Here is a 16,454-nt window from a genome sequence, read left to right on the forward strand (position 1 = left end):
AACCTACAAACTAACGGTATATAAGTTAATAACCCTAACCATCCCCTGAATAAAGATTCTTTTGCATTTATTACATATTGATAATGAAGACTAAATATAAATATTACACAAACAACTCATTTGCCCTAACCTTTTCTGCGTTACTTACAGCATAAAAAAAACTTTCATGCAACAAAGACAGGAGCTTGGCAAACAATACATCCAGATTCAGTAAAAATATACACTGTTGCTGTGGCAACATCACCATATAAAAATGGAGATAATAAGTTTAGAACATTGGCCTTTGTATGCCTCGTTGATTTTGAATAATCAACGGCCTATAAGCTTAACCATCCACGCACCACCCAGGTAGAGACCCAAAAGGGGACCTGCGAGCAGTACTTGTGTGAGGGGATCAGTTGAAGGAGTGAGCACAGCAGCAGCAACAACAGCTCCTACCACTACGTATCTCCAGATAGATAGCATTTGATCCCCTGATACCAGACCTACTTGCCCCAGCAAAAGCTGTATGACTGGAACCTGAAATATATGAAGATTTTGTTATGTTGCCACTGAAATTTTCTATGTTATGAAATTCATAGCGCAATAATAGTAATATATTGCTGCACCCACCGAGGTTTAGGGTGGTTGGTGGATCAGGTTGAGAAACCCCCATCCAGGGTTCGAATACCCTCTACTATGGCCTCGTGTTTTCAGTGGGGCAAAACAAGTGTGAGTCTGATGTCGGTGGATGGCCTCGCTAGGTTCCGTCGAGGGATTAGTTACGCTGCCAAGCGCTCATTTTGGAATGTCAGCAGGTAGATACCCACGTTCTCAAATAATAATAGTAATATATTGTTGTGCCATCATCATTATCATTATTAACCTTATTCCAACAAATTGGGGCCAGCTTTTAGGAGTTCTTATTCTCATCTCCATTTATTTTTGTTAAGCGCTACTTGGAGTTTTTAAATTATTTTGACCATCTTCATTGCATAATTTATATCGTGTTATTTTTGTTTTTTCATAGTTCTCCATAGTTTATTTTGTCTATTCATTTAAGTCTATTTTCCATATAGTCAATTCTCAATTTATTTTTTAGAACTTTGCCACGGCCTATACATCTATCCTAAGTTTCATTTGGGACGGCTTTCTACTACTTCAAGAAAGAGTAAAAAAATCGTCCCAAATGAAGGCTTAATGTTTATTAACTAACATTTTATGTTTTTAATAACCGGTCTAATTATAATTTAAAAATGTATCATGAAATCTCCATGTTATTCTCTTTATTATATGCTAGTCTTGAAGCACTTCACTTGAGATGCTACTGAAAACTACCCAAACTTGTGTTTGGACACAAATTAAGAAAAAGAGAGGAGACGTGAAGTAGATGGTTTCAAATTTTGGTCAGCCTGCACAACATAACATCATATAGACATGGACTTCTTATCTGATTTGATAGATCTCTAACAAACCACTTGTTTCCAAGAGCTGAACACATTGTTCATGTAAGTTTTTCCTAAATTCTTCCTTAAAACCACTCAGTTTCATTCATTACACTAGCAATCATTGAGTTGAATATTTTGAAACAAAACGTATTTAATCAAGTGGAACATGTAATTATGATCATTACAAACAACAAATTTTTTTAGTTAAAAGAGCAGTGATCAGAATTTTTGAGGAGTTACCTGGAAAGATAAGCCTGTACTGAACAGGAGAATCAATACAAACTCGAAGTACTGATCTATAGACCATATGGATTCAACTGCACCTTCTGCATAGTTCACAAAGAAATTCAAGGCTGCTGGTGCCAGAACTGCATAGGAGAAGGCAATGCCAGCATAAAACAACACAGATGATCCCAAAACAATAGGACCAAGAAACCTTCTCTCATTCTTCGTCAAACCAGGAAGAACAAATGCTATAATCTCATAAAGAATCACTGGACTCCCTAGCAGAAGACCACAATAACCTGAAACCTACAGCAAAAAAGATATGCAAAGCAATCATTGAGTTGTTGAAAGAATGATGAGAATAGAAATTAGAGCTCGAGTAGCTAAAGTTGGCAAGGATTAAACCTTTAATGTTGTAAAGAAAAACTCGCCCGGAGAAAGTTGCAGGAAACGAACACCCTGTGCAGACACAGGTGCTTCAAGAAGTTTGATTAAATCCTTGGAGAATGCAAAGCAGCCTATGATGGCACCTCCCACAGCCAGAACTGAAACAAATATTCGATCACGGAGCTCCTCTAAATGGTCAAATATGCTCATCTCTTTGTCATCAGGAAGAAGCTCCTTGCTAGGGTAAAGAAAATCATATAAAGCGCTCTGCTCATTTTCACTGTTTCCATTCTGCTTTTCCTCCAAGTTTGAAGTTTTAACTGCAACAAGATTAACAAAAAGAATACCAAAAATCATCAAAACGGAACTTCTGTTTGCGACTAGAATAAGTTTTAACTAACACACAATTTTCCAGATTACTTTAACGAGGTACCAAATAGTTCTTAAAAATTAATTGTTGGGGAAATTACATCCAAGCCTATGAATTTTAGCAGAGTAACACTATTTGGTGCTTCTAAATCTTTACTGCCAGGTACCTCAAACTTGATGTATAGGTCCTTTGATTTGTGAAAATGATAAAATTGTTCTTTCTGAAGGTATACATCAGTCCTTTGTTACAAAAATTTAGAAAAATGGCCTTAATTCAACCTTCTATAAAGAGCATATTGGTTGAAACAACTAACTGGAAAGCCGAAAGGGAGCAGGAAGAGATGTTGAGCGTGTGGAATTAACTATAAATAAAAGAGGGTAGGCAAACCCAAACTATAAAGAGGAAATGTGTTGAACACCTAATTGGAAAGCTGCAACTACTAAATTATTAATGAATCTCCCTATTTCCCTCAAGTCCTTGCTCACAATAATCCTCACACATTCCCATCCTATCTTGATAGGTCTCCCATTGAAACTCATCTTCATGAAGAGTGCGGAGACACTTAGCTTCCCCAAGAGAGAAGGTATATCGCAGTTCACCCCTTTAACAGAGTTGGGGACTGTTTTGGTGTTGGGAGACCATCATTGACATACAGAAAAGAGGGAGTTTTCATTCCTCAAATGAACTTGAACCACCTTTGGTTTCATATCCAGTAATGAGGATTCCTCAAAATGTCTCCCTTCCTCTTTGAAGAACTAAAGGATACAAACTCGAAATCAATATTTTAGAGAGAGGAAAAAAATAAGTTATCAAAGTGAAGCGTATAAAAGAACCAACAGATAAATATTTATAAAACAACATAATCATTATGAAACGCTTCAGAAGGGCATTTTAAAAGCAGTACACCTAAATGTTGTCTATATCAAAGCGTAAGAACCAAGACATAACTAATACTTATTTTCAAATCTTCTAAAGCCCCATCATGGCTTGTTTAAAAGGGCTGTTGCGGAACATTTTTTGTTCACGCCGTTCAAGGAAAGCATACTCTTATGCATATAAGAATCTACTTCCCACATATCTATAAAACCAGAAATCAAGTAACTTTATCATCTGCTTCCCTTGGCCTTGTATTTCAACAATGGTGGTCAACAAAGATCGACGAATGTTGGAGAAGAGCTCTTGGGCCAGCAAAGCTCATGTCTGGCAGTGGACATTAGAGTTAGTGGCAGTGAACTGACCAGATAGCTTGTGGTCGATGACCAACATTGAGGACAAATGGCTAGGTGGTTAGGTCTCAGGCACAGGGTTACATCTAAAAAACCTACAATATAAGGAAAGGTTGCTTGAAACATAAGCTTTAACAAACTGATCTATATGCTATTAAGTTTAAACAAAAGGATATATATGTGATTTTTGCTACTTATGTATTTTATTTGGATGCCTGAGTTATTGAGTTTCTTATTTTATTTTTGTTGAAAAAAAACATTGAGGGGTTGAGCAAATCAAAGACAGTAAGAAGGAAATAATATGGAGAATTCCTAATGTAGGGTACATTTTTCTTTGATTTACTGAAGACTTCATCATCTTATGCAATACTACATGTAGGCTTCAATGTTCTCTTTTGTGGTACTCGATATCTTTTGAAGTTACTTTTGAATTATCTTCTTCGTTTGAAAGTTGACGCTTCCAAGTTATACATGCTTTTTCTTAAAGTCTTCCTTACAAATGTAAGTGGTTGTGACTTGTGAGCACTCGTACCTCCAAGCCAATTCAAACTCAAGTCTGGAGGCTAATGAGTGATTCTCTCAAAAGTATAATATGGCATCACATTTCACTAATAAATACATAGTAGGATTCAATTGTGTAGTGAGTGAAATAAGATTGACAGTCCCTCATCAGTGCAATGTGCATCATTTCCTTTCGTCCTTGTAAGGCTACTATGCGCAAGCTTATTATTTTATTGATCATCAACCTCCTAAAAAAATTAAACCAAGCTTTTAATAGTTGGCATTAGGAAAAAAGATAGAATTTTGGTAAGTTAATTAGCACTGCGCTTAAGGCCAATGACTTCAAAAGATAACCTCCTAGAGATTCATGGTACGTTCTGTATATTATATGGCCTGAATCTTTAGTATTCACAGATCACTTAAAGCAGAATATTGCTCCCATTGTCACTCACAAACTAAAAGAAGAAAGAAAAAAAAGGCATGTAGTGAAGAGGTATTTACAGATATGAATGGCCCAGCATAAGGAACAACATGAAAACAAAATAGACATCGATTACATAAGTGGTGAAATCATTAGAAGGGATTTCCTTAAGCTAGACAGATCATAACGAACAAGAATGGTAGATATATAGAGAAGATTGAAGATTTTTTAACCTGAGTTGTGGTTTCTTTCGTTTGAAGTTGTGTCTTTCTTTTAAGAAATACGTATAAAATTAGAAATAGATCCTCATGTTTTACATTAATGCAGAAAAAAATTCAAAATCCTTATAGGAAAAATGATTCAATCAAAAGAGGGAAACAGGCCCTCGGGTAATTAAGAGTTAGCACGTCTTTACACCTTAGGTACATTTTTTTGCAAGAGTTTTTATTCCTAAGGGAATTCAATGGGAGATGAAGCAAAAATAATTTGGAAAGATGAATAGAGCTGAGCAGTTATAGGACTAGATCTTAATCACATGCACTATATAAAAAGAAGAAGATTAAATGATTCTTGGTTGTGTCGTCCCACTCTCAATAAAATTTGCGTATTTTGGATGATTTGATAGAAATATCCATCCTTACACTATTTTTCATCCTAAAGGACACATTTTTAAAGAGATATTGGAAAGGACAATAAGGAAGAAACTATTTCTGCTTATCCATTCTTCTTTAGGACCATAACATCATAGAATAAATAAACAACTAAGAAAAGGCATAATTGTGAGCTAGATAAAAATATGATCAATCGACTGCCTCTTAATCTCATTCCAAATGTTATCTACCCCGCCTTGAATTTTGATGTGGGTTCCTAAAATCCGCGCTCAAGCCTCTTATTGGGAGAGTTTTAGGAATGTTCCGAGTCAAATTTTCGGAAGTTAGATTAGGTTGCAAATAAAACATCACCCAAAAATTTTGCCCTCATTTTGCAACGACTCTATGATCAAGTTTCAGGTTTCCCATAGGCAGAATCTATTATAGTTAATTATGATAATGAGAGAGAAGTTTTGATTAAGGCTAATCAATAGAGATGCACTAAGTGCTTGGCTAACAGTAGAAAAAAAATTATTTTAGGATTGAAATTTGTCACTGCAAAACCTAAAACGGATGGTTGAGAAAATGATGACAAACCCGATCACAATCCAATGATTCTATTATCCTAGATTGTCACAGTCTCTAATCTACTTAGTCAAAGAAATGGTATATATAAATGATCCAAACTAACAACCCAACCCAAACTTGACACAAAAAATTCGGGTTCGGGTTGATTCAATTAATTTTTAGGTCAAATTCGGGTTAGAAATCTTGATCGAAATAATTTTACGGTCTAATTCGGGATGACCCGAAAACCAGAAATTGACCTAATTCTCATTTATGATTGGGTTAAATTGGTTAGGTTCAGGTTCAACGGGTTATTCTTGAGTTAGATGGTCATATTTGGGTTAATGAGTCATGTTGATCTAAAAAAAAATTCAAGATCTATATAATAAATGGGTCAAACGAACTACGTTAGGGTTATAGTCGAGTTTGGGATGAGTTGAGAGCGGGTCAAGCATTTTGAATCATATGAACAAGTAAAGTTCAAATCAAGCATATTCGTGGGGTCAATTTTTTGTTAAACTCAAAATCGAGCCATCAACTCGAATTGACACTCCTAATCAGAAGATGTTGTTGGTCCTACCTAAAAGAAAGATTCTTATCAACACTTATGTGTTACTTTGTCAAGAAAACCTTATAGATCTAAGATGAATGTTTGTCTAATGAGGCAAATTTATGTCAGCCTAAGTTAACAAAGAGCTTTGTGTAATTTCAAGTGCAAAATATAATTAATTCCTCAAGGGTTTTAGACACTAGAAAAATTGCGAGATGTGACCGTGACCATAATTTAATGGTGTAATTTTACGGTAAAACCAATCGACCAAAATGCCTTAGTCATAACTATTTACTTGTTTCATTTAACGGTGAAATCACTAGTTCAAAAACATGTGTTTGTCCTTATTTACAAAAGATCATTTGAAAACAAATATAGTTATACACTTAACAAAACACAGAGCCATTTATAAGCTGAGATTTTCTCATATTTATCACCCATAACAAATAATTGCGGATGGTGGATGAATTTTGATTTGATTTTCATGGACGATAGATTTCATTTGAATATTTTAAAATTTGAATAAATATTTAATTTTTTAATTTTATGATAACTTAAGTCCTAAGTGATTAACTTTGAAAATGAAAATCATATAACCCCCTCATGTGAGAACCGAAACTAAACGGTTCAACTGAACTGGTCTATTCATTTCAGCGGGCGAGCAGTTACGTGAAATGCAGGTTCAGACGGACGAACCGTGACCGTCTGCTTGCGTAACCGTCCCAGATGAAGTCGAATCGAGCCGTTGAGCGAAGGATCACTGATGTAGAATGGGAACGCCGGCTTTGCTAGGGAGAGGATCTTCACTCCAAAATCTGAAATAAGTTTATTGTACAACCTTGGAGGGAAGAGAGCCCGTAACCCAAAACCTGAAGTGATTCTTCAGATTTTCCAAACAGCAGTTGAAGGTCTTCCAAGGGTGGAGGAAGTAAAGCAACGGCTGAAATTTTCTAGTTACTGCCTTGGGAGGAAAAGGGATCCAGGTTGTCAAGAGTTTGAATAGGGTTTAGTGGAGGAAATGACATGTGAGGGTCTTGGGAGGTTATCGGCCAGCAGAGAACTAAAGGGAAGATTTAATTCCCAAAGTAAAAGAGGGAGTTTTGGAAATATCTGAGAGGTGAATACAGTAAGGGGAATTTCGGCCAAGTTCAGGTGAGGGGTCTTGAGTACTTTCCAAGTGTGGGTAGGGAATAGGAAATAAATCTCTAGAATTTATTATATGGTAGGGCCGGCAGCTTGATGATGAGGGAGGAGATTGAGGAGACATTCAATGTTTACTTAAGTTAAGGAATTAAATTTGGAATGAAAGATTTCATCCAATTTAATTTATAATTTAAATAGGCTATGAATTAGGGAGTTACCAAAATTAGGATTATAATTTAGGTAACTATTTTAAATTCAAATAGATTTGAATTTACTCATGAAAAGAGTTACCTAAAATATAAAAGACTATTCTAGGAAAGGTTTCAATTAATTCCTCATGAATTTGAAATTCAAAGGGGTCTATATTTAGAAACTTTCCTAAAATAGTTTCCTTCAATAAGGAAAGAAACTCTCAAATTTAAATTATTTGAAATTTGAAATTGGATCTCTCCAAATCAAGTGCATTTATTTATGGAAAGTATTCAAACAAAGATTTGAATTTTGGAGGGAGTTATGAAAGGGAGCCAATAAATCGGATTTTGAATTTAAATTTCAATTGAATGGAATTAAGCACTTTCCAAAAATGGTGGACTAAATTAGGAAAGAAATTTGAATTTCAAATTTTAAACAATTTGAATTTCAAATTAAGCCCTAATGTCATGCACCCCAAATTAGGAAATCCAAGGAGAGAGGGGAAAGGATGAGGCCGGTGGCTAGAGAGCCATGGCCGGCGGTTTGGAGGAATTTTTGGATGGGTGGCCGGTGGCTTTTGGTGAGCTCGGTATGGAGCTTGGACATGAAATAACATAAAATAGAAACTAAAATACATAAAATAATTCATAAATGACAACTTAAATTAGAGCCGTCGATTTACGACGCATCCTGTGATAGATGCGTCAGATCTTCTGGCCGATGTCCGCATCAATCACATACGTGGGAGAAAAATAACTACTCGTGAGAGATAAGTCCATTTCTATTCATTCTTGTAGAAGAAAACACAAGAGAGAGAGAGAGAGAGAGAGAGAGAGTTTCTGTCAGGAGAAGCGGTTGAGAGGAAGAAGAAAGAATGTTTGTTGATTTTTTTCCCGTTTCTATGTAAATCCTTCCATGAAATTTTATATAAACAACAATCAATGTTTTCTCTAAGGTAAAGGAATAAAAGTTGAAGGAGAAAGAGAAGAATTTGGGATTTTGGAGTTCTTTCATTCCCTATAGGTGGAAGAAATAGTAATTTTTAAATTACTGATTTATTTCTTCAACTTAGATAGAATAATTATATTGTTATTTCTCTAATTTAAGAATAAAATTATTATTGTGAATAGTAAGAATTCAAGTGACAAACTATGTTTCGATGGTGAAGGAAGAGGACTTTAAAGAGAAAGAAGGTTTGAGTGTCAGCAAATTTTCCTTGTAAGTAATTTCAATAACATATTTTGTTCAAATTTTGAAGAATAATATAAAATTTATTTTGATAGCAAGCAATAGTGTATGATTTTAGAAAGGTCAAAAGCAAATTGGTTGAAGTTTGATTTGGCAAAAAAAAAAATAATGAAAATTAATGAAAATAGTTATGTAATTTTGTATGAGATTTTAGGCTACATTGCAGAAGATTATTTTCAAAGTTTGAGATTTGAAAGGAATTAAAGCTCAAAAGCAATCAAAGTGGATAGATGATGTTATCTTATAAATATTTCAAGATTATATTTTATTCATACAGTCTCCTGATTATTCATTTAATTACAAATGTTTAAAGGTTGGTATATTCATAAGATGCATGATAAAAGTTAGTCATTAAAGTGATATGTAATACATAAAATATGTATATATAAATTTATATACATGGAAAAGAAGAAGAAGAAAAAAAATTAAAAATGTATATTTAATTTTTTTCTAAAAAACATATAAAGACAATCATATGATTGAAATACAACAAAGGTAAAAAATGAAAAGGAAAAGGTATACGCATGCCCCTATAGTACTAGCTGGGGAAGCAACGTACCCGTGCACGTTAAATGAAAATGAAAATGAAAAATGAAATGAAAATGGTTGTACTTTTATTAGTACATTTAGATGGTGCTCCTAGACTAATGGAAATGAAAATAAATTAAATATCAAATTTATTAAAAAAAAATATTAAGTAGAAATGAATAAACGAAACAGAATATGAAATAAATTATGTGAAATTATAAAACCTATAGTATATGAAAGAATATGCATATATTAATTATATAAGAAAGTTGAAGAAAAATGTATGTTTATTTTATAGGACTAACTGTTGTATATTTAATGATGATTACCCAATAATTTTACTTTGTAAACTCATTCTATTAAACTAACATTTTAAGGTAAGTCTCCTGATAAGTGAAAATGGATGAAAAACAAGAGTATGTCTACAGAAGATGGCACCCAAATGAAAACAGGTAATATTTAATTGATATAAAATGTTTAGGTTTGAAAAAAAATGGTATAAGTGGTTTTATGGAAATTATTTTTGTGATAATGGCTCTTCAATTTAATTGAGAAGTTGAATGTTAAATTGTTTATGAAATTGAATGAAATATTACACCCGTCCGACTTTTCATTACTAGCTCATTAATTCGAGTATCCGGGCCGGGTTGTGACACATCAAGTTTAAGTTTTTAGTCAACATGGCCATCATCGAGATATATGAATATTTCATTTTATTATTTGAACCTAGCCAACTTTGTCCGCTTACTAAAAGATGATCGGGTTTGAGTGTTAATTTTTTGAACTATCATATAAAGGATGAACATGAGAGTTTGCACTTTTAATGAATTTCCTTTGCAAAAGACATGGAAAGCCTAATGCAAATGTAAAACTAAATATCAACGTAGATTTGGCAGCAACATATTCATTTACAAGTATAGGATTTGTAATGCCCTGATTGGAATTTATGATTTTGAGAGGAATACATTTTTAATTAATTTCTCATTTTCAACATGTGTAGCATTTTCAAATTACAAATTTAGAAGCTATAGTATTTGGTCATAGTACATGCAGATGTTTTGTATTTAAAAAATGATATGCAAATTTTAAGTAATTGAGTGATTATGTATTTTTTAAAATCATGAGAGATTTAGTTCACTTTATTTTTAATGCGCACAGTATCTCAAACCTCAAAATTAGGGGTTCAATGTACCAATCAGAGCACATACGGATATATTAATTTTAATGGTTGATGTGTTGAGCACATTTTTTATGCATTTGTCTGGTGTATTTACACATTTCATGATGCATTTATGAAGTTCACTTATACATTTCTTGATATACTTACATGACATATTTACTAGTATATTAATGAACTTACATGATGTACATACATACTTGCATGATTTTGATGCCCTTGCATAGTGCGTCAACATGTTTATTAGTACGCATACACTATACATTTTAGAGGGTGGATGGATAAAATTGCATCTAGTGATTTGACGCATCTCGCACACTGTCGAAATAATTGTGTGACATGTGACACACAATAGTGCACTACTTTGACTCATTTGAAAAATATGTATATGGGGTTTGGTGTTTGTTCACAAAGCATATTGTTGATTCAAGAGATTTGTACGAGCTTTCTTTTTAATAATTAATATGCATGACATTTAGGGTGCTCATGCAACTCATGATGTGTAACAAGTTTGACCAAATTCAAACATTGCATCATTGCATCTAAGTCTTTTTCTATTATTTTCAAACAATCTATCTATAGAACTTTGACTCCCACCTTTACGAAAAATTCACATTGAGTTGAGAGAAGAGTCCTTTCTAAATGAGAATCCAGATGGTTACCCTAACAAAGGTAAAAGCTCTAACGAAATATGAGATCCATTCAAGGTGACGGCTTGTAAAAGAATACATCAAAGACAAATGGATGAATAAGACTTGAGAAGACGACAACAACATAAAGGTTTTATCTCACTACGTGTGGTTAGCTACATGAATCCTTTTTCTTCATTGTGTCCAGTTAAGAGCCAAATTCTCATTTAAATCTAATAAAAAATGTAATTTCTAATACTTTCTAGTTTCTAACCAAGTCTTTTTAGGTCTACCTCTACCTATCTTAATATTAGTCAAATGTAATATATCTACTCTCCTAACCAGATCATCGTAAGATGCATGTTTTAAGTGACCAACTCATTGAAGGCACCTCTCATTAATCTTATCTTCCATTGGAGCTGCTTCAACCTTTTCATGTATATGCTCATTTTGTATTCTGTCTGTAAGAGTGAAGTCACTCATCCACCTGAGCATCCTCATCTCTCCAATATGTAACTTAATTTTATGCTTCCCTTTTAATGGCTAACATTCTATGCCATAAAGCATAGCAAGTCTCACCACCATCTTAAAAAATTTTCCCTTAAGTTTGAGGGGTACTTTTCTATCACCACTCATCCACCTGAATAAGACTTGAGAGCGCTATATAAAAACCTTTTTTTTTGTCATTCACATACTCAAGCATCAGCTAGCTGCCATCATTCAGCTTAATAGCCTTGAGAATATACCTGCTCAATAGTTCATCAATGCAAAATATTCAAAAATATGAAAACAAAACAACAACAACAACAACATCAAGCCTTTATCCCACTAAGTGGGGTCGGCTCATATAAGAACAAAGTCATTTACAAAGGGCTGGAAGGAATTACTAGTTCATTTATTGGATCATTATGAGAAGCTAATAATTCTTTTGAAGAGTTATTATTAAATCATTCTGAAGAATTAATGGATCATTTATTGGATCAATTCAAGTAATCATTGGCTCAACTATCAACTTATTTTGAGGAATCTCAAAATTAGTTTTTGTCTTATTCAGTATAGGACTTGTTGATTCCTTTTGAGAAATCTATCTGATTGGCAAGAGTTATAGAATCATTTGATACCTTACTCACTTCACCTGAAATATTGGCCATCTTGATAAGAATTAAGGTGTACAGCAATATTTAGAAAGGAGATGATAAATATGGCAGTTCTCGAATGACAACATAATGTCAATATTTTTAGGTTTTCATGATGCTAATGCGTGCCACCAATCAAATCAGCATCATTTCTTATAAGATGTCTCATCAAGATAATAAATTTTAAATTATCTATTTTTTATTAATTTGTAAAAAAAATTCATAATTCTCTTATTAGTTTTGTAAGTTATTTCCAATAGCATAAGAGAATCAAGAAACTAAATGGACATCCAAATGTCACACTTACTTGATTCAGGACTAGGTGGTCGAATTAAAGGAACCGATCTATTAGAGTCACCCAGCTAATAGAGAACTCACCGAGCCCCAGTGATGCTCACCAAAATCATTTTGAATTTACTTAAGTCGTCACAATTACAACAAACAAATCTTGAGAAACCAACTAGAGAAATTCGATCAAAGACCCTCAAACAAAGTTGCCCCAAATCTATTTGAACTCCCCGAAGCTTCCAACCAAAGTAGCTCGCTAATAGGAGACTCACCCCAAGCTACACTTACAATATTTCAAGGTTGTTTTCCTGATGCTATCTTTAAGACTAGTAGTCCAAGAGATTCTCCTCGTCTAGTCAAAGCATGAAATTGTTTCTATTCAGATTCAATGTGAATTTTATATGCTTTTAGCTACATAGTTTATATTTTAAACAAAGCAAGAATTAGTTAAATATTGTTTCATGTAGCCATTACAGAAGAACTAGATTGAACCAAGCCTATAAATAGGGGTGAGAAGATGAGCTTGACATGGATGCTTTAGAACTTGTAATATGTACTTTTAGCAAAGTAGTGAAATTTTCATAGCTTCTCTCTAGATTCTCAATATTCAATCTTTATCTCCCTAATTGTCCCTTTTGTTATTGTGCACTCTTGTTCGTAAGGTTAAGGTGTCGCTATGGATAAATTTGAATTCAACAATTTCGATGTGAAATAACTCAATTAGATTTGAAGTATTTTATTAGTGGGCAGATTACCTTATTTCTGATTACCAATATATAAGAAGTATGATAGAAATTATGAGGATCATGGCACCATTTAATCGATTAAAAAATGTGACTCATCAACTGCTCTGACCCTATTTATAAGTGAACCTACAACCCAATAAAGCAAATAGTTCTCTCCATTCACAAGTATCATAAAAAATAAGAAAATTTGACTTGGAAACCCTAAATCAATGAAATACACAGAACAATGGGGAAAAAAAACTAAGCAGAGCAATTATAGGTAAACTGTGAAAATAAAAGGCGGAAACAAGCAAACTAAGATGAATCAAAGCAAAAGACAAGATGCCCCTCTTTAAATAACCACAAAATGTGAAGTTCCGTACTTGGTTTCTCTTGCAGGGCAGCTCCTGTGCCGCTTGTCGGCGGCGGCTGCGGCTCTCTCCCGCCATCTTCCTCTAGAGAAAAGCAGAGAAAGGACCGTTTCTGAGAACTCCGAAAGGCATGAGAGCTCCAAGGGATTGCTCCGCCGCCGCTCCGGCCAACTTTACATCGCCGAAAGAGAAACTGCGGGCGGCCGGAGCAGCTTGTGAGATGAGCAGAGGACAGCAAACCGGAGCTTCCCATTTGTCCTACCCCCTCCCTCTCTCTCCCTCTCTCTCTCTCTCGCTCGCTCTTTCGTGTCTTCCTGAACTGCTGTATGAAACTCGCTTCTGGCCTTTCAAGAATACAAGATCAGATATTTTGTCGGAGATACAGAAGAACTTGCAAATTTGGCTATGTCTAGTCAAAGGTTAACGGCAAATGCAGAAATGGGCTGATCGGCCCGACAAAAGTTGGCTTAGGATATATATCATTCAGTTTTTATATATTTATATATTAATATACATAATATATTTAAATTCTTATATTTATTTATATATTATTCTATTCAGTAATTACCACTTTTAAATTATATAAAAAATGTTATTAATAAGAATTTATGTAACCTAAAATATATATTTTTATCATGTGTTCTATGATTTAGCCACTAGAAATAGCATAAATATAAAATTTCAGTGGTTAGGTATATAAATATATAACAATTTTGTGATATGTATGTAAATTTTCTATTTAAAATTATTAAATTTCTTTTAAGATAATCAAATATATTTTTAATTGATTTATCAAATATTATATTCAACTCAAAATAATTCTAATAGCTTTGTAATGGGTTCTTATTAAAACTTATGCTTAGTTTGTTAAAGCAGGTTTCAAATAAAAAGTTTTAATTTTGATATTAAAAACAGTTTTAAAAAATAGTAAGAAAGTTATTCAAGCGAAGCCTTAATATGAATATTTGGACCTATAACTATTTCAATTGGAGAGATTATTAAATTGTTAGACCCAATGTATTATCTCAATCTTAATGAGATCTAGGTTTCGTTTGGGACGGCTTTTTGCCTGCTTCTAAAAGTAATTTTTTAGTAAAAAAATTTATTATTTTGTACTGCAAAACTGCTTTAAGAAGCAGTAAAAAGTCGTCCCAAACGTTAGACATAATCAAACCTTAGATATGACATTAACTGAGAAATAAGTATCTTATTTGATAAAATTTTTGAAAATTATTTATAATTTAATAGGATTATATCCTTCGAATAATATTTTTTTGTGTTTTGACATATGAATATTTAAAAAAAAAATACATATCCAACTTTATAATAGCAATAGACATAATCAAAATGGTGTCTTTACATCCAACTTTATATTAAGGCTTCATTTAGAAAGATTTTATTATTATTTTATTTTTTATAACACATTTATAGTTTGTTTGGCCATTACTTTTTCTTTGCTTTTAAAAAATTTTATACAAAAAAGTTATTTTTTACATCAGCTTTTAAAAAGTTATTTTCTCCATAGCAACTTTACAGACATTTTTTTATAAAAAGCTGCAGCCATCCCAAACGACCCATAATCTAATATTTCTGCATATATCCACCTCTCTTGAAGTTCTAGGTAAATTATTCAATTTATGTGCGGCCATAAACACAAGCTTTATTTTTTATGAGCTTAATATATTTTGGAGGCACTTTATTGTCCATCATATTCATCATAAGATTGAAGCTTCTATAATTTAAGCTTGTCACACTCCCTTTGCTAAATAGATGTGTTCATGTTGTCTAGACTATACACAACTTAAGGCTTGCTAAACTACTAGTTAATTTCTACCCTAGTTCAATCCAAAGCAAAAACTATTTTAAGATAAATTAAGATAAATTCACATGTCTATTTGGCTTAAATCAAAAAATATGCTTAATGATTTACACTACATGAAAATGATCGATTTCCGACGGAGAAATGCACGTTGGAAAATAATCACCGGCAAATTTTTTTTCGGCAGATTAACAACAGATATTCACGGGAAAATTCCGACAGATTTTTCCGTCAGACATCCGTCAGAAATTCTTTTACAAATTAAAAAAAAATGCCCATCCATCTCACAGCTATTAAGACAGTTAAATACAATGTAAATTGTTTTCACATTTACTTCTTGTCAACCTATACTGGGCTGACACGTGTACCACACTACTCACTCTATTTGTATTTATAGCATCACTGTAGGCTCAAATGGATATACGAAATAATATTTCTTTCTTCTCTACTGTTCATCTTCTTCTTCTTGCATCTCATCTTCTTGGGTAGATGAGTTTCTACATGGTCGTCGCCCGTAGCTTCAAATTAAGGATTTCAGTATTACATAATTTTTGTTGATGATTTTTCTAAATTTGTTTGGCTATTTCCACTAATGTTTAAATCCGATGTAACGAAAACGTTTATTCAATTCGTCACTCAAATAGAACGTCAGACTGATCGCAAAATCAAAATCATCCGGACGGATTGTGGTGGCGAATTTATAAACAAGGATTTTCGTAACTTTACTTGTAATGCAGGTATCCTTCATCAAACCTCATGTCCCTACACACCCGAACAAAACGGGACTGCTGAAAGAAAATATCGTCATATAATCACCATTACTCGCACTCTGCTTCAGCAGTCGGGGCTACCAAATTCATACTGGCTTGATGCAGCTCTCACTGCAACATATCTTATAAATTGGCTGTCGTCCTCAAACATTGTGAAATTGACT

General features: G+C 33.4%; 1 protein-coding gene across 1 annotated transcript; it reads right to left on the bottom strand.

Annotated features, from left to right (window-relative positions):
* Positions 1-46: 46 nt before the first annotated feature.
* LOC110100504 (sec-independent protein translocase protein TATC, chloroplastic) lies at positions 47-14,097 on the bottom strand. The gene is made up of 4 exons (XM_020828033.2): positions 13,714-14,097; positions 2,058-2,359; positions 1,668-1,958; positions 47-519 (listed from the first exon to the last, which is right to left on the bottom strand). The coding sequence occupies exons 1-4, from the start codon at positions 13,952-13,954 to the stop codon at positions 310-312; spliced, it is 1,044 nt and encodes a 347-aa protein (XP_020683692.1). The 5' UTR covers positions 13,955-14,097; the 3' UTR covers positions 47-309.
* Between the last annotated feature and the right edge of the window lie 2,357 nt (positions 14,098-16,454).

Source organism: Dendrobium catenatum, unplaced genomic scaffold, assembly GCF_001605985.2.
Source record: "Dendrobium catenatum unplaced genomic scaffold, ASM160598v2 fragScaff_scaffold_353, whole genome shotgun sequence".
NCBI lineage: Eukaryota > Viridiplantae > Streptophyta > Magnoliopsida > Asparagales > Orchidaceae > Dendrobium > Dendrobium catenatum.